Source organism: Dermochelys coriacea, chromosome 2, assembly GCF_009764565.3.
Source record: "Dermochelys coriacea isolate rDerCor1 chromosome 2, rDerCor1.pri.v4, whole genome shotgun sequence".
Taxonomy (NCBI): Eukaryota; Metazoa; Chordata; order Testudines; family Dermochelyidae; genus Dermochelys; species Dermochelys coriacea.
The window spans coordinates 152,849,152-152,868,738 of NC_050069.1; the positions used below are offsets into that span (position 1 = coordinate 152,849,152).

The following is a 19,587-nucleotide window of genomic DNA, read 5'->3' on the forward strand; positions in this document are numbered from 1 at the left end:
AGGATGACATCATGCTGTTCTTCACTTCCTGTGATCTTTGCAGCCTGCTGCTTATTGGAATGTAAATTGGGCATCCATTGGTTTTGGTCACACCTTGCTTAATTTCATTGGAGACAGGTGGAGAGCTGTGATGTTCCCTTCTGTCTGGGAGAGACCTGTCTCTCCCTTTCTTTGGTCACAAACTGTAAAGCACACTATTAATGAGTATCCATAATTCCTTATTTAGCATTAATACATACGATTCACAATTATATTAATCATCAGTGTGTCATAGGCTTTCATAAAACACTTTACTCCTCATATGTTTATAATACAGTAGTACTGTACAATCAGTTGATTCAGTTGCTTATCCCGTGAAGTTCAGATCCCCTGTCTTTATAGTCCAGATAAAGTTTCTCTTCCCAGCTGAGGTGTAGACCCCATGCTGTATCCTTCCCCACTTGTTAGCTTGATAGGGTTTTTTTATCTCATATGTAAATGGACCTTCATTCTCTTTGCCTAACGACCAGGCGAGTGAGAAAAATAAGCATATTCCTTTGTCTAGGGCAGGCTTTGTATGCCAGCATACCTCACACAAGAATATTAATGATCAGTGAGTTATTAATTTTCCAATGATTTCTTACATGCCACTTATTATATACAGATTAAGACAACAGTAAATTGGGGTACCCTGAACTGGTCAGGCCAGCTGAAACTCATTAACTGATACCAGTGAGCCCTTTGCCCCTGAAGAAATTCTTCTTCTAAAAATCATGGAATGAGCAGAGACACTGGATTTATGGCTTATTACAACACTCTTTAACCCACTTAACCCATCCCCCCAGCTTTCCCCGCTCCCCTTTCCTCCCCCATGACTAGAGAGGGGGCCACATCATCTGGAAATATGTGTTAATTACTTATGTGCCCTTTGAAATATGTGTTAACTCTTTATGCTAAGCGTTCTGTTTCATCTTATATTTATCTGTGACACTCTGAGTACATTTCACAGACCTGAAGAAGAGCTCTCTGTAAACTCAAAAGCTTGTCATTCTCACCAACAGAAGTTGGTGCAATAAAAGATATTACCTCACCCACCTTCTCTTTCTCATAAATGTGTTGTGTTGAATACCCCAGGGGTAGGTGAAATGGTTCAAACTAAAAACCTATTTAACAGAGTTAAATACAAAAAAAAAAAAAAAGAGAGAGAGGGGATGTAATGTTGTGATAGTATAGTTAGATACACAAGTTAGGAAATGCAAAAAGGTGAGGTATACCTGTTAGCTTTTAAATTAGAGAAGTTCTATGGGGTTAGACTAGATGACCCATGTGATCCCTTCTAATCCTATGATTCTATATATGTTGTATTTTCTATTCATGTTTTTATGGTTAAATAGTAGAAGGCGCAAACAGCAACATTTATACTTATGGAATGCATCCGATGAAGTGAGCTGTAGCTCACGAAAGCTTATGCTCTAATAAATTTGTTAGTCTCTAAGGTGCCACAAGTACTCCTTTACTTTTTGCGAATACAGACTAACACGGCTGCTACTCTGAAACCTGTGATTTATACTTATGGTATACATTCATTTTAAAGGGCTAGGAGGGTCTTAAATTTCCAGTCTAGTCATCTGGTAGATTTGGAAGTTTCTTGAGGCAGTGCTTCTACTGGTGTAGAAAAATAGCATTTTTGTAGTAAATCATTTTTGTAGATGGGTAAGCCACAGCAAATTCAATCTATTTGACATGGAACTGTTGCCAGGCAGGGGCATGGTATATTCTGCCCTCTATTTCTATATTGCAAGTAAAAATGCTGAAAAATATAAATTCTGTTCCCAGATTCCTTGATCTTACCCTCTGATCGCAAAGCTGTAAAAACCTTATTGATCATAGTATGTTTGGAATTGTACAACTCTAGTCTTGGGTCTATTGTTGTAGATCAGCCCAGGAATTCTGTGTGAACTTTTTAATCAAGAGATACTAATATTTTTGGTGCCTGATGGCAATTTTTCAAAATATTTGGCAGGATTGTGAATTTGTTCTCCTTCTGCAAAGCCAATTATGTGTGTACTTTTATGCCTTTCTCTGTTCTTGAGCTTTTTAGTATCGTGTTCCAGCATTTTTATGGTCTTCTCAGAATTATGGCACTTTGTTGCACAAATTCCATTGTCTTTATCTGTTACTGAATTTTCTTTAGATATATTTTGGCTTTTTTCTGTAGTAGCAGTTTTGCTATTGAGCACTTCCACTTTGTTCTCTAGCTTTGCAAATTTAGCCTCCAGAACGAAAATTAAGTTATCAGTAACTTAGGCGAAAAATAATAGCAGATCTTAGTTGCTGCAATTTCCTCATTGGGTGTGTCTTCCTGTAGTGAGCCGAAGGCTGCAGCATTTTCCCCATTGTAACATTCTTCTTTAATTTGAAGTTGTTTTCTGATAGGACAAAGATTGCATGTGAATGAGCCAGAGACGTCTTCCCTAGTCTTTTTAGATGTTCGGATATTTTCGAAATATAAATGTAAAACTGAAGAAGTTAGATTCCCCCTGAATAATAGCTATCTCACTAAGCACATTACATGACCTCCCTCATTGTTCCTTTATATCTTTGATGTGTTCTTGCTAAAAAAAAAATTAGTAAGCACTATATGCAGTCTTCATTTAAAAACTGTTTTCTGAAAATTTACAGATAATTTCACACTTTTACTAATTTGGGTCCCCTTATTTACAGGTGCAAAGAGAAGAAATATGATTATCATAACCTGCCAAAAACCTCAGTTGTAATAGCTTTTTATAACGAGGCTTGGTCAACACTTCTGCGAACAGTTCATAGTGTTCTTGAGACATCCCCAGATATTCTGCTGGAAGAAGTTATCCTGGTGGATGATTATAGTGACAGAGGTAGGTATTTCATTATATAAATAACTGTACTCTTCTTAGACAGACAAGGTGGGTGAAGTAAAAGTCTGCAGGAGTAGAAAGTATACTGATATGGTAACGGCTCACTAACATTTTGCAGTTGTTATATTTAGCCATGCTGTAGCTTGAAATCGCTTTTACTTTGCCATGCTGATGGGACTGTCAAATTCAGTGTCTTGTTCAGCAAGTTGAGAGGAGGAACAGTCTAATGTCTATAGTGCTAACTTGAGAGTTCAGAGATCTGGATTCAATTCCCTGGTCCACTGCAGGCTTCCTATATGACTGTGGGCAAGTCCCTTTAATCTCTGTAGGCCTCAGTTCCCCATCTGTACCTCATAAAGTAGTTATGAGGATAAAGACATTGAAGATTGTGAGGCACTCACATGCTACAGTCGTGGGGACCCAGGTAAGATAGATAGCAGCTAGAAATATGTGTTGTAAAAATACTAGGTGTAGTTTTGTCTGCCACTCATAATGTAAGATCATTATACTCTGGCTATTTGTAAATATTGTTATATGAAAGAAATGGCTTACTGGCCGGGGAAATCTTTTTTTTCTTTAATTGCTATTTATCTTTTAAAAGCTTTCAGGATTTTGAGAGATACTGCTAATATATATATATAATGCATGTTTACAGTTCTTTCATTCTAAAATATCATTTCGAATGTATGTGGAAGAATTAGGTATATTTTTCATATTCCTGTGGAATAGTTTATTAAAAGTAAGGGTTATATTTGTAGAGTACAAGGAAGATAGTAGATGGCAATACTTCTGTCCAAAGTCCACATGTAGGAGGAGGTATGGAAAATTCTGAAAAATTAATTATGAAGAACATTCTTCTACTAAGATAACTTGTTTGAAATTCTTACTTTTCCCTTTTTTTAAACCTCTACTTCATTTCCCTGCACTGTTAATTGATATGGCCTACAGTGAAGGATTGTAGAATGGATGTAAAATTTTATGCACAAATGAGTGATGCATTTAAGCCACTGGTCCTTTCAGTTTCTACAAAGTTCTTCTCTTTTCTGCCATAACTTATCTCTGAATATTTTTCTATTATACTAGCACATCTAGATTCAGAAGTATTACTCAACAATTTTTTTAATTGTGATGTACTTAATAAAAAAGGATATCTATCACAGTCTGTGTATCTTAAAACAACTTTTAAAAAACCACTTTAAATGTATATATTTTGAATAATACATTTTATGTTTCAATGCATGCAATATAGTAAGCTATTGTCCACAACTTATATTAAACATACTGGTATTTATTTTTGAATGTGTAATTAAAATACTGTAAATATCTTAAATGACCACACTAATGCAACATAAAGATTGGAAAATATAAATATGTACTTCAGAGAATGGTTCCCTGCATGATCAGTCACCGCACAGCTCCTAATCATAGGTGCTGGAACTAGGGTACTGGGGGTGCTGGCTTGAACTGATTTCCATTATATACATGGTTTACAGTTTGGTTCAATGGCTCTTAGCACCGCAGTATAAACATTGTTCCAGAACCCCTGCTCCTAATTGCTGAACTGGCTGTGATGGTCCATTCTCATGGAGCATTTGAGCATACTCCATTCCAGGGATGCAGAGCCTGAGCAAGAATTCTCCTGCAATTGATTCTCCTAGTTGTCATGTGGCCAGGCAGTAGAAGTGAGAGCCAGGAGACTCTTTTCTGGACTCTTAGTGGACTCCCACAGCAGCCAGGCAACGTGGAAGAGGAGGAGGAAGAAGCTAAAGGATTCAGATGTAAAGGAGAGGCAAAGAGGGGGACAGGAACAGGAGCTGTGTGAGAGGGACAGAGACAGGACTTGGCAACAGGAGCAGAGGGGGAAAGGGACAGGCAGAGGGGTGGAGATTTAAAATTAAGCCTATCTCACTGTTGGAGCAAAATGATTAAATCAATACAAACCTAATATTCTTTTTTAGGACAGTCTCCTTTTCACAGATAAGTTGGTCTGCTTCTCAGCCCCTTCCTAAACTTTCACCAAAATGTTTACAGATAGAAGACTGATTACTGAAATATTGTACTATTATTCATGCAAATGGGACGATTTCTGCTATTGTGCTTTTTTTTAAAAGAAAAACATATCTCCAAGTCCACTCACTTCTCCAAGTCCATTCACTTCCAGATTGCATTTTCATCAGCTAAAATTATTTAAGGGACTGCTAAGAGTGTGTACAGGAATTATGCCCTTTTAGTGGGGTTTTCCAAAATGCCTGTTCTGATTTTTGTTTGTCATCTCTCTGAAAAACCCAGAAAGTCCACTTTTTGAATATGTATGGAGCAGTAACCATTTGCTGGTTATAGTGCCCTGATGGCACACAGGCACTGTACCTAGTCAGGCATATTGCACACAAACACTGGAATAAAAGTATAATTGCATTTTTACAGGTTTCAGAGTAGCAGCTGTGTTAGTCTGTATTCGCAAAAAGAAAAGGAGTACTTGTGGCACCTTAGAGACTAACAAATTTATTAGAGCATAAGCTTTCGTGAGCTACAGCTCACATCTGATGAAGTGAGCTGTAGCTCACGAAAGCTTATGCTCTAATAAATTTGTTAGTCTCTAAGGTGCCACAAGTACTCCTTTTCTTTTTGCATTTTTACAGTTTCAACTGATAACCTTGATATTGCAGTGAATTGCATCTTTCAATGCAATTGAATTGCATTGGAGCCTGGATTTTTATGCATATTAGTCTGCCTGAAACGACTTTCAGCCTCTTGATCAAGACCTCCCAACACAACCCCATGAACAATTGGAGAGCTCCGCTGTATACCACATGAATTTTGTTTTCACTGTTCAAAAACCTGCTATCAGAGGCAAGTCACTCAGAGTGCTCAGCAGCTCAGGATCACCCCGGGTAATTCTGAGTGTATTTTCTACATTGAGTTCTGGTCTGTGCCTGCTTTAGTGTTTTGTACAGAGCTCCTCTTTTACACTGCAAAAACAGTAGCCCCTGGGCACATTGAATTTACACCTGAGGGTTATAGTTGTAAAGACATTTCCAACACTCAGCATTGCAGAGTAAAGATTTTTGTAGTGCACACCCTCTTTATTTTCTAAAATAATATCCTTTCTTGCTTCTCCAAATAAATGTTTTCTCCTTGCTCATATAAGGCTACTTAGAATGAATTTACATTGTCTCAGTGTTCTCTCATCATAAACTTTTAGGTGCAAATGAGATGTACATCCTCTGAGCATTTCTTTACAATAGTGTCTGGACATCCCCCAGAGTATTGGGGGCCCTATTGTGCTAGGCATGATGCATACTTCATAAAAAGACATAGTCTGTGACCTGAAGAACTCAGTCTCACCTGGAGTAGATATGTTAGGTACCTTTTTTTAAATATGCACTCTTCAGAGTAGAACCACACTTGAAAAGAGTGCATTTTTCAAAAAATGGTATATACCAACTGCACACATACACCTTTCAATTGGAAATACAAGGTGAGGATCTTTGGTCCTGTCAAAGTCCTCTTTGCGCCATGGGAGCAGTGCAACCATGTCCCTCAAACTTGCAGCTGAGCCTTTCCCAATACGTAGAGAAATCTTTGACTGGTGTAAAACTGGTACAGCTGCTTTAACACAAGATGGAACAATTTTAAATAATAATTTAAATCATTTGGTGGTTTTGGTTGGTTGGTTTTAAATAATTGATTTAGATCAAGTTGAGGCTTTGTAAAAACCAAAAATATTGAAAATTAAGGCCCTCACTCTCCAAACCCTTCAATAGGTACTCATGTGTGTATTCCCCCTTGATTTCAGTGGGACAGCTTGTCCATAAGTTAAGCAAGTGCATAACTTTGCAGCATCAGGATCTAAATTGTATTTTTATTAAAAAAACATTACTATTAGTGGCATAAAATCTTCAAAAGAAAATTGTGTCAGAGTTAATAAAGGAAAGTTGTTTAACCTTTCAATACATGAACAAAGTTATTGTGAATTTTTTGTACACACAGGCCAAAATGTTCAAAATATGATTAGGCTCCTAAAATGTGGTATTTTCAAAAGCACTGTATGATTTAAGAGTACAAATCCTGACTTCAGACTGCAAACCCTAATGAAGGAGAACAGCACGGGCAAAGCATTTCAGTTTTCTTGACTTGTGGAAGTTCAGTATGTTGGAAGGTGTTGGTTGCAAGTGTAATATGGGCTATTTGTTTATCAATTTTGTATTTGAGTTTGTGGTGTTCTCACAATAAGGATTTTACAGTATTGGGCCCATAACTTGTTTTTTATAGCATAAATGACCATTTTAAGTGTGAAACTTCTTAGTAAAAAAATCTATATAAAATTGAAAATGCTGCTAACAATTAGAAAACTAATTTAAAGGAACAAGTATAAATCATCCAAGTCAGCAATAAAAGGCTGTTAGAAAGGAAGAAAGCTAAGAACTAGCAACATGTAATTTAAATAAAATCTATTTTTAACAAGATATCATGATTTTTGTTCACCCTAGTTTTATATCTCCGGTTCCCTTGCCCTGTCCAGGTATAGGGGACATGCCAGGATTTGGAGAAGGGCTACAGGCCAGATCGCATAGCACTGTTATCAGTGTATTACAACAGTGCTTTAAATACTATTTTTATAACCTACTATGTACAATAATTTTACAATGATTTGTTCAACTTCTTTGTAACAGACCATTTAAAGAAACCTTTGGAAAACTATGTGGCTGGTTTACGCAAGGTACGTCTTATTCGCGCAAATAAAAGAGAGGGACTGGTTCGAGCTCGACTTCTGGGAGCTTCTCTTGCGAAAGGAGATGTTTTGACATTTCTTGATTGCCACTGTGAGTGTCATGAAGGGTGGCTTGAACCATTACTGGAAAGGTAAAGTTATACTAAATGTGTGTGTTTTTTTTTATTGTAAACTTGAGAAAAAAGAGTCATCTGTTAAATTCCTGTGTTTTGTAGAGGTAATGGAAATATCATTGTTAACCAATAGTTGCCACAATGTGATTTCTGAGAGAATTCAAGTATTTGCTATTTGAAGTGCAACAGAATAGTAAATATTCAATTTATTTAACAACAAATTTTGTTTCTCTAGAGAACAGATTAATAGCCTAGTGCAATTAGAGATTCGAAGATCCAATTTCCTTCTTCCTAAAGGAATGAAGGATTGTTGCCTGGAAGAGGGAACAATGTTTTATGTGGAACCCCGAACTTTTCACCTAATTTGGTGTTTGTGATTAGAACTGGGTAACATTTTTTGGCCACAGCTTTTTTCACTGAAAAATGCATATTCGGGTTGACCAAACATATTGCAAATTTGTGTCGATTTTGGCAGCTTATTTCTGTTGGGGGGGGGGAAAAAGGGATAAAATTCAGACATGTCAAAATGGTGAGTTTCAGTGTTTTCACAATGAACAGTTTCAGTCTTTCAGGCTAGATTCACAAGGGGACTTGCATTCACAAATTGGAGGAGCTGGCAGTGGTGTTACCTTTTGCACACTATAGAGCAGTGGTGGGCAATCTGCGGCCCTCAGGCCACACATGGCCTATCAGGATAATCCGCTGGCGAGCCAATAGACAGTTTGTTTACATTTGTATGGCCACCCGCAGCTCCCAGTGGCTGCGGTTCACCACTCCCAGCGAATGGGAGCTGCGGGAAGCGGCAGCCAGCATGCCCCTGTGCCCTGTGCTGCTTCCCTCAGCTCCCATTAGCCGGGAATGTTGAACCGCGGTCACTGGGAGCTGCAGGCGACTGTGCAAATGGAAACAAATTGTCTGGCGGCCCACCAATGGATTACCCTGACAGGCCGCAGGTTGCCCACCATTGCTATAGACCAAGGATTAGGGCACTCACCTGGGAGGGACAGACTGGGCTCAAGTGCCTGCTCCAGATCAGGGAATCAAACCTGGGTCTCCCACATCCCAGGTGAGTGCCCTAACCACTCGGCTATGAAATATAGGAGGGAGCACTACCACTGTGACTTCTCCTCCTCCATTCTGTGAATGCCACTGGCATTGAAGTTGCCTTGTAAATCTAATCCTTTGCTATTAATAGAAAAGTCTAGACGTGTCCAACCTGAAATGATTTTTTTTTCCAATTGTTTGGACCTGCCAATGAATAAAAAAATCATTGTCACAGCTCTGTTGGTGACCACATTGTCAGCCTGGTAAGGGACCAAGGAACAGTTCTAGAGATATTCAGTTCTAGACAGAGGTTCACAAATCTCAGCGCAAGATACATATAAGCAAGTTGGAAATAAGGGCAAAGAAGAACTTGCCTTCCTAGTTTTCAAGCAATCTATCCTTTCCATATACGTATGGAATAAAAAGGGCTGGGTCAGGCACTATGCAGAAGAGTTTCCAAAGGGAATGAATTAAGGTTGTGTGTATGCACACTATAATTTGATTCCTGTATACTCAGTGATGCTTTGATTTACAGCTGTCATTTGACACATATGCCACTTCCATCACCGAATGATGCAGAATCCAAGCCTTTTTACCAGAACAAATCACGAAATACCGCATCTACATTACATTAAAACATTTGTAATACTATTGCAGCTGCATCAATATACTACGCAATCTACTTTTTTTTTATACATTTTTCCTAGTGCAAATGGAGCCATAGATGTTCCCATAGCAGAGTTTAGCTTCTCTCAGAGTCTGTAAACAATGCCATACCTTTTTTCTTCTTTCTGCTCTCAAAGCCACATCCAGACCCCTTCTAATGCCAGAGCTACACTTGCAAATATTTACAATGCCTACAACAGACTTTACGAAGATTGTATTGAAGATAGGAGACTATATTTAACTCTTCCCAAAGGCACCAGCTCTTGCTGAGGCTAAAGGCCATGATCCTCACCCATTTAAAGTCACTAGAAAGACTCCCATTGAATACAGTGGACTTTGAAGAAGGAGCTAAAAAGTACAACTTTACAAAAAACACAAGTGAGGTTTCCAAAACTGCCTTACCCTAAGGGGTGTAGGAGCATGCATCACATTGACTTTCAATGGAAACATGCTCCTAAATTCCTTAGGCATGTTTGACAGCTTCCCCCAAACTAACTCATTTTTTTTTTAATAGACCTGTTACAAACAACCTGTCTGATTTGTTTCCTCTAAATTTAACCTCTGGGACAGGAACATGTATGGTAAATTCCAGACATATTAGATTAATTGTACCAGATTAAATGGGAAATAGCAGGGAAAGGTGATTAAAAGAATCAGGATTTTAATATCAAGTGATTGAAGAAACAACCTTACATATGAAGAGGTATTCTGTAAGTAGTTTAGGTAGGCCAGAAGATGGCAGTCTTAAGAAGGTCTTTGGATGAATAGTCTGATTTTCTTTACTGAAAATGTAGTGAATTGCCTTCTATACAACTCTATACAAATCAGCCTAATCAGGTGATCTCAGAATCTGGATCCCTTTTGTTGAGGATGGAACATAAGTTAACTGTTTCTTACTTGTGTACTGAATATACTTTGGGTGATCTGGTTCAGTCTTAGTTTGCAGAAAAAGCAGATTTTTTTTATTTTGTTGTTTGTTTGTTTATCTGCTTTCCTTTGTAATTACATCTGTGTGACAGTTACCTTTTTTTTAAAAAAAAATATACAGCAAAATATTTCTATGATTGGATGGAAAAATGTTCAGTGTTTCTTCGAGTTATGTGTGGATCCTGCTGTAAGTGCTCATGCACCTCATCGTGTACATGAAAACAGGGTTGTTTTGATAAGCAGTGTCCCATCAGTGCTGTGCATGCATCCTGTGCTTCCTCATACTCCCATATGAGCATGTGTCCATATAAAGGGCTGGGTGGCTTCATCCCTCCTCTGTTCTGCCTGCTAGTTCTTCACTCAGGCTAAACTTCACAACTTTCTAAAGTTTTTGGAGCCACTTCTGATCTACTGTATTTGACCACCATGAACTGATGCAACCCATCAAGTCTGTTATTCAGACTCTGCCTCCCATACATACATCGTTGTACAGGGCTCCTTCTCATGGCAGACTTAAAACCTTCAGGCTTCAAACCCTGTGCATCCAGCGATGGACTAATCCCTCTGAAGGATGGGCACAATAGGTATCTATTTGCCTGGGGGAATTGCACATTCAGAGAAGATGCTTGGTGTGCTTGTCTTCCTCCGCTAGAATGCGTAAGTCACAAAATGCAAGACTTAATCGCCATCTGCTGGAACAGTCCATGAAGGTCTCTTCAGACCCTAAGGAAATGAGCTCTGGAATCATGCTGGTGGACAAGCCAGCATGATCCAGCACCAGACTGAGCAAGCAGGTGATGCCTAAGACTAACATGGAGAAGATGGTGCTGAGGAAAGATCCAGCCGGTCTCAGTAGCAGCTGAAGTCAGGTACTGAGAGGGCCACTCCAAACATGGAGGCAGAAGCTCAAGAAGGAGTGCAGTGTCCTCCCATAAGGACAAAAACACTGCTAAGTCTCCGGAGAGGAATCCACCAAGCCATGCGGGGTGTCAAGCCCTGGGGAGAAGCAGCAACCTACAATGCAGCAACTCCTTCAGCACCAACCCCAGCTCCAGTGATGCACCCCTTAAATTTGACCCTGGCCTGAGGACACATCGAAAGACCAAGCTGTCTCACCTCAGAGAATAAAAATCTGCTATAACGGTCAGGCTCTCTCACTGAATGTCAAGGCACTCTCCTTCAGGGATGTGCTAGCAAGAACGGTGTTTGACTCGCTGGAGCCCAGGGCAGAAGCTAAGCAGTGGGCCCCCACTCTGCCTTCTTTATCTGCTCACACGTTGGATTTATGCAACGTTTCTGAAGCCCAAGCCCCGCTGCATGGGGCCCCCTGTGGAGTGCAGTCCTGGGCAATTACCCTGCTTGCTATACCCCTAATGCCAGCCCTTTGTACCATCTCTGAGATCTGCAAGGTAGCTAAGTGAAGCAACCCACTAACTTTTGTTAGACATTCTGCACTTGACATGGTAGCCAGGTTGGATGCCAAATTCAGGAGAGCAGTGCTTCAGTCCCTTGTTGACAGATACAGCTGAAATGCCTCGCTTCCACAATTCAGGGAGGATACAGCTTGTCTGACACCTACAGAGGGATTGTCCACACTGACACATATTCAAGGAAGCAACAGTTATCCTACAGTAACTGTTTTTCTTGTGATGTTGTAGTCTGTGTGGGTCACACAGCAGAGCCTCCATTCCTGCTTCTAGGAATCTTTGGTGACATGGGCTTCGGGTTGTGAGGGAATTGAGGGAGAGTCACAGCCACCCCGCCTTTTATGCTCTCATATACATAGGGCCCTACCAGTTTCACAGCCATGATAAAACACATCATGGACCATAAAATAAGCCCTTTCCCATGAAATCCGATTCCCCTGCTGTGCTGCTCCAAGGAGTGCCACAGCCAGAGGGCTCCTAGCTCCAGCTAGGGTGGGGAGGGACAGGACTTGTCCATACCCTGCACAGCCGCTCTTGGGCGTGGGGAGCTCAGACCCACCTCCGGGAACCTCCTGCAGCTGCCGGAAGCAGGAGTCCAGCTCTGAAGACAGCACAGAAGTGAGGGTGGCAATCCTGTGGACCCCCCTCAACAGGTTTGCGACCCCACACAATCCCCTTTTGGGTTGGGACCCCCACAGTTACAACACTGTGAAATTTACCAGTTTTCAAATCCTATGGCCATGAGATTGACCATAATGGACCATGAATTTGGTAGGGCACTATATATAGAAGCATTAGGAGACACAGGGCCCAAGTGCAGCCCCAATGGACACGGTTAACAAAAAAAACCTCTGGTCTTGTGTGCATGAGGCACATGTGCACCTACAGTAGGATCCACACTGACTACAATATCTTGAAGAACCACACCTACTGTAAGTAACTGTTCATTGCTTGTATCCCAATATATGTAAAATGGGAGTAAAAACTTTACTTTTGTATTATTAAACCCTTTCTTTAAACCTGCCATTTCTAGTTTCTGCTAGTATCAACAAAAATAACTTTTTTTCTTTCTAAAATAATTTAGAATTGGGGAAGATGAGTCAGCAGTTGTGTGTCCTGTGATTGATGTGATTGAATGGAATACATTCGAGTACTTGGGAAATGCTGGGGAACCACAGATTGGAGGGTTTGACTGGAGACTGGTCTTCACTTGGCATGTTATCCCAGAGAGGGAGCAAAAACAAAGAAGATCCAAAACTGATGTAATCAGGTGAATACTATTTTGATGTATCTTCATTTTAAATGTCACATTTTATAAAATTTACAAATTTTAACTTCAGCTGAAGGTAAATAAAATAACTTGTATAACTGAGCACTTAGCATTCAACACTGAAACTGAAAATATAGAGTTTTAAAAAAATTGTTCTTTCTTTTTTTTAATGTAGTTCCAGTCACCATGCTTTTGGCAAAATTTTGCTTTTAGAAAAGAAATCTGCATTACTTTTGCTATGTAAATTGTCATGAATGCATTTACTCAGGAAGCCTTTCTTGCCATATAAAATAGGTTTACTGCTAAATCTAATGGAATAACAGAAGAACACTTGAAAAAGATAAGGAAAGGAGACTTGGAGAGAATAGCAAGTGATGATTTATGCACACAAATAAGAAGCTTGACAAACAGGCAAGAGGCAATAGTTAAAATGAAATCATAAGATTTGACAGTACTGAAACAGGCAGCCTTACTCATATATTAGTAGCTTATTGTCCTATTAAGAGAGCTGGAAAAATCCATTAATCAAGAGTGAGTAGGAATTTTTCCTGGGTGAGTGTCATCAGTTTGTTCGAAATCTCAGCTTTTGATGATATTTAAAATAAAATTAAAAAAAATCCCAAATATGAAAAATGTAAACCAATGCAGTGATGTCTTTCTGTGTTTTCAGAGACACAGCTCTGGAGGAGACAGAGCAAGAGGGTGCATGTTGCTTAGGGCACTGGTGTATTATGGCCTGACAAGCAGTCTTGGTCCTTGGGCTACTAGGTTTCGTATACATTTTTTTAGACCTTGCCTATTAACAACGGTGGGTTTACTCAGAGTAGCTACGACTCCGCATGAGTGAGGGTGGCAGAATCAGGGCCTACGGGCTGATGAATGCAACTATTCATTAGTGAGTCCTTACTCCATCAAGTAGTCTTACACTCACATAGGTATGCATAAGGGTTGTAATAATGGGTCCTAACTGAGAAGCTAACATGGGAAGGATACTGTCCTTAGGAGGAGACAGCAAAAGCAGTGAGGAGTAATGACACTGTGTATGAAATGTATCACAGGCAACGGAAGACATAAGAGGAAGAGGTTATGATAATCTGTTAAGTAAAGCTGGGGAGTGTTGGCAGAAATAAATGATTAATTGTACGTGGTTAGCATAGGCCTACAAACATTGAGCTACTAGAGAAGGCTTTTCTTGAGGAAAGCTATGTCAGCTCATATGGAAAGAAGTAATTCTGCAAGATCAGGCTGTATCTACAAGTTCAAATCTAAATAGTGATGGTTCTCCCTTTATTCTCAAGCTAAATTGGACCAGATCCTCAGTTGATGTAAACTAGCATAGCTCCATGAACTTCAGTTAGCTACAGTGTTTTACACCAGCTGAGGATCTGGCCCATAGAATTCTGTGTGGAAGTTTTAGATAAGACTTTAAATAAACATCCCACACAACAAACGTATCTTCAATTTGATCTCATGATGCATTTTTTGGAAGAGATAGGGTTTGCCCAGTGAAATTGTACTAAATGGCCCTCCACCTTGGAGGCGGCTCAGGTACAGCAGTGAATAGTATGCTCCAGGAACAGTATTTGTATCCTCATTATTTAATTAGTGGCCCCTGCCTTTATTTACAACCTATCCTCCAAAACCTTTATCAAATACAGAATTATTAATTTCTTCCTAGACTTTTTAGGGCTCTTGTCACCAGAATATCTCAGTGCCTCACAAAACATTAATGAATGTATCTTCTCTGAGAGATGAGACCATTATTTTTTAAAGATGGGGAAACTAAGCCCTGGTCTACACTAGGAGTTGAGGTCGAATTTAGCAGCATTAAATCGATTTAACCCTGCACCTGTCCATACGATGAAGCCCTTTTTTTGATTTAAAGGGCTCTTAAAATCAATTTCCTTACTCCACCCGCGACAAGGGGATTAGCGCTAAAATCGGCCTTGCTGGGTCAAATTTGCAGTACTGTGGACACAATTAGACGGTATTGGCCTCCATGAGCTATCCCACAGTGCTCCATTGTGACCACTCTGGACAGCACTCTCAACTCAGATGCACTGGCCAGGTAGACAGGAAAAGGCCTGCGAATTTTTGAATTTCAATTTCTTATTTGACCAGCGTGGCAAGCTGCAGGTGACCATGCAGAGCTCATCAGCAGAGGTGACCATGCAGAGCTCATCAGCAGAGGTGACCATGATGGAGTTCCAGAGTCGCAAAAAAGCTCCAGCATGGATCGAATGGGAGATACAGGATCTGATCGCTGTATGGAGAGAGGAATCCGTGCTATCAGAACTCCGTTCCAGTTTTCGAAATACCAAAATATTTGTCAAAAACTCCCAGGGCACAAAAGACAGAGGACATAACAGGGACCCAAACCAGTGCCGCGTGAAACTTAAGGAGCTGAGGCAAGCCTACCAGAACACCAGAGAGGCGAACGGCCGTTCCGGGTCAGAGCCCCAAACATGCCGCTTCTATGATGAGCTGCATGCCATTTTAGGGGGTTCAGCCACCACTACCCCAGCTGTGTTGTTTGACTCCTTCAATGGAGATGGAGGTAACACGGAAGCAGGTTTTGGGGACGAGGAAGATGATGATGATGAGGTTGTAGATAGTTCACAGCAAGCAAGCAGAGAAACTGGTTTTCCCGACAGCCAGGAACTGTTTCTCACCCTGGACCTGGAGCCAGTACCCCCCGAACCCACCCAAGGCTGCCTCCCGGACCCGCCAGGCGGATAAGGGACCTCTGGTGAGTGTATCTTTTAAAATACTATACACGGTTTAAAAGCAAGCATGTTTAATGATTCATTTGCCTGGCATTCGTGGCTCTCCTGGATGTACTCCCAAAGCCTTTGCAAAAGGTTTCTAGAGAGGGCAGCCTTATTCCATCCACCATGGTAGAACACTTTACCACTCCAGGCCAGTAGCACGTACTCGGGAATCATTGTAGAACAAAGCATTGCAGTGTATGTTTGCTGGCGTTCAAACAACATCCGTTCTTTATCTCTCTGTGTTATTCTCAGGAGAGTGATATCGTTCATGGTCACCTGGTTGAAATAGGGTGCTTTTCTTAAGGGGACATTCAGAGGTGCCCGTTCCTGCTGTGCTGTTTGCCTATGGCTGAACAGAAATGTTCCCTGTTGTTAGCCACGGGGAGGAAGGAGGGGGAGGGGCTAGCCACGTGCTGGGGGAGGCAAAATGCGACTTTGGAACGAAAGCACATGTTCTATGTATGTAATGTTAACAGCAAAGTTTACTGTGGAAGAGTGTAACCATTGTTCTATAAAATGTGTCTTTTTAAATACCACTGTCCCTTTTTTTTTCTCCACCAGCTGCATGTGTTTCAAGGATCACAGGATCGTCCTTCCCAGAAGCTAGCGAAGATTAGAAGACGAAAAAACACACTCGCGATGAAATGTTCTCTGAGCTCATGCTGTCCTTCCACACTGACAGAGCACAGACGAATGTGTGGAGGCAGATAATGTCAGAGTGCAGGAAAGCACAAAATGACCGGGAGGAGAGGTGGCGGGCTGAAGAGAGTAAGTGGCGGTCTGAAGAGAGGGCTGAAGCTGAAAGGTGGCGGCAGCGTGATGAGAGGAGGCAGGATTCAATGCTGAGGCTGCTGGAGGATCAAACTAATATGCTCCAGCGTATGGTTGAGCTGCAGGAAAGGCAGCAGGAGCACAGACCGCCACTACAGCCCCTGTGTAACCAACCGCCCTCCTCCCCAAGTTCCATAGCCTCCTCACCCAGACGCCCAAGAACATGTTGGGGGGGTCCTCCGGCCACCCAGCCAGTCCACCCCAGAGGATTGCCCAAGTAACAGAAGGCTGGCATTTAATAAGTTTTAAACTTTTAAAGTGCTGTGTGGCCTTGTCCTTCCCTCCTCCACCACCCCTCCTGGGATACCTTGGTAACTATCCCCCTATTTGTATGATGAATTAATAAAGAATGCATGAATGCGAAGCATCAATGACTTTATTGCCTCTGCAAGTGGTGATCGAAGGGAGGTGGGGAGGGTGGTTAGCTTACAGGGAAGTAGAGTGAGCCAACAGGTGGGGGATTTCATCAAGGAGAAACAAACAGAACTTTCACACCGTAGCCTGGACAGTCATGAAACTGGTTTTCAAAGCTTCTCTGAGGCGCACCGCACCCTCCTGTGCTCTTCTAACTACCCTGGTGTCTGGCTGTGCGTAACCAGCAGCCAGATGATTTGCCTCAACCTCCCACCCCGCCATAAACATCTCCCCCTTACTCTCACAGATATTGTGGAGCGCTCAGCAAGCAGTAATACCAATGGGAATATTGGTTTCGCTGAGGTCTAACCGAGTCAGTAAACTGCGCCAGCACGCTTTTAAACGTCCAAATGCACATTCTACCACCATTCTGTACTTGCTCAGTCTGTAGTTGAACAGCTCCTGACTACTCTCCAGGCTGCCTATGTATGGCTTCATGAGCCATGGCATTAAGGGGTAGGCTGGGTCCCCAAGGATAACTATAGGCATTTCAACATCCCCAACAGTTATTTTCTGGTCTGAGAAGAAAGCTTTTGAAACAGACCAGAGCTCCTGAAGATGCGAGCATCATGTACCTTTCCCGGCCATCCCAAGTTGATGCTGGTGAAATGTCCCTTGTGATCCACCAGTGCTTGCAGCACTATTGAAAAGTACCCCTTGCGGTTTATGTACTCACTGGCTTGGTGCTCCGGTGCCAAGATAGGGATATGGGTTCCGTTTATGGCCACACCACAGTTAGGGAATCCCATTTCAGCAAAACCATCTACTATGACCTGCACATTTCCCAGGGTCACTACCCTTGATATCAGCAGATCTTTGATTGCGTTGGCTACTTGCATCACAGCAGCCCCCACAGTAGATTTGCCCACTCCAAATTGATTCCCGAGTGACCGGTAGCTGTCTGGCATTGCAAGCTTCCACAGGGCTATTGCCACTCACTTCTCAACTGTGAGGGCTGCTCTCATCTTGGTATTCTCGCACCTCAGGGCAGGAGAAAGCAAGTCACAAAGTTCCATGAAAGTGCCCTTAGGCATGCGAAAGTTTCCCAGCCACTGGGAATCATCCCAGACCTGCAACACTGTGCGGTCCCATCAGTCTGTGCTTGTTTCCCGAGCCCAGAATCGGCATTCCACTGCATGAACCTGCCCCATTAGCATCATGATGCCCACATTGCCAGGGCCCGTGCTCTGAGAGAAGTCTGTGTCCATGTCCTCATCACTCTCGTCACCGCGCTGACGTCGCCTACTCGCCCGGTTTCGCTTTGCCAGGTTCTGGTGCTGCATATTCTGCTAGATAATGCGTGTGGTGTTTAATGAGTACTTGTGGCACCTTAGAGACTAACAAATTTATTAGAGCATAAGCTTTCGTGAGCTACAGCTCACTTCATACAGCTTATGCTCTAATAAATTTGTTAGTCTCTAAGGTGCCACAAGTACTCCTTTTCTTTTTGCGAATACAGACTAACACGGCTGCTACTCTGAAATGTGGTGTTTAATGTGCTCCTAATTGCCAAAGTGATCTGAACGGGCTCCATGCTTGCTGTGGTATGGCGTCTGCACAGAAAAACGGCGCGGAATGATTGTCTGCTGTTGCCCTGACGGAGAGAGGGGCGACTGGCAACATGGCTTGCAGGGAATTAAAATCAACAAAGGGGTGGCTTCACGAGAAACTGAATGGCCCCCTCAAGGATAGAACTCAAAACCGGGTTTAGCAGGCCATTGATTTCACGGAGGGAGGGAGGAGAAAATGAATACAAAACAAATCTGGTCTATTTCTTGTTTTGAGCCACTTCATCTATCTTTATACATCTTGCTGGCAGCAGATTGTGCAGTACGACCGCTAGCCATGGTCATTTCCTGGGTGCTCAGCAGAAGACAGTGCAGTATGACTGCTGGCCATCGTCTTCTGCTAGCTGCAGATGAAAAGACAGTGCACTTCCGGTAGGACTCAATCGCCATGAGTCGAAACAAGGGAAATGACCTGGCTGAGTCACTCCCATGTTTGCCCAAGCGCCCCTGACCTCATCGAGGTCGGTTAAAAGAGCACCCAGGACTACGTCGACAACAACTACCAGTCATACTGCACTGTCTGCTGCCAAAAGGCAATAAACTGCTGCTGTGTAGCAATGCAGTACCACGTCTGCCAGCACCCAGGAGACATACGGTGACAGTTAGCTGAGCGGGCTCCATGCTTGCCATGGTATGGCGTCTGCACAGGTAACGCAAGAAAAAAGGCGTAAAACGATTGTCTGCCCTTGCTTTCACGGAAGGAAGGAGGGAAGGGGGGCCTGACAATATGTACCCAGAACCACCCGCGACAATGTTTTAGCCCCATCAGGCACTGGGATTTCTACCCAGAATTCAAATGGGCAGCGGAGACTGCAGGAACTGTGGGATAGCTACCCACAGTGCAACGCTCCAGAAGTCGATGGTTCCCTCGGTACTGTGGACACACTCCACCGACTACATGCACTTAGAGCATTTGTGTGGGGACACACACAATCGAATGTATAAAAATGC

General features: G+C 42.0%; 1 protein-coding gene across 1 annotated transcript in view; it reads left to right on the forward strand.

The window, feature by feature from the left end:
* Positions 1–19,587, forward strand: part of GALNT12 (polypeptide N-acetylgalactosaminyltransferase 12) — a 96,746-nt gene that overhangs the window by 26,774 nt on the left and 50,385 nt on the right. The window contains exons 2-4 of the mRNA XM_038390266.2: positions 2,704–2,873; positions 7,547–7,736; positions 12,867–13,052. Coding sequence (XP_038246194.1) covers positions 2,704–2,873; positions 7,547–7,736; positions 12,867–13,052 — 546 coding nt within the window. The remainder of the gene's footprint in view (positions 1–2,703; positions 2,874–7,546; positions 7,737–12,866; positions 13,053–19,587) is intronic.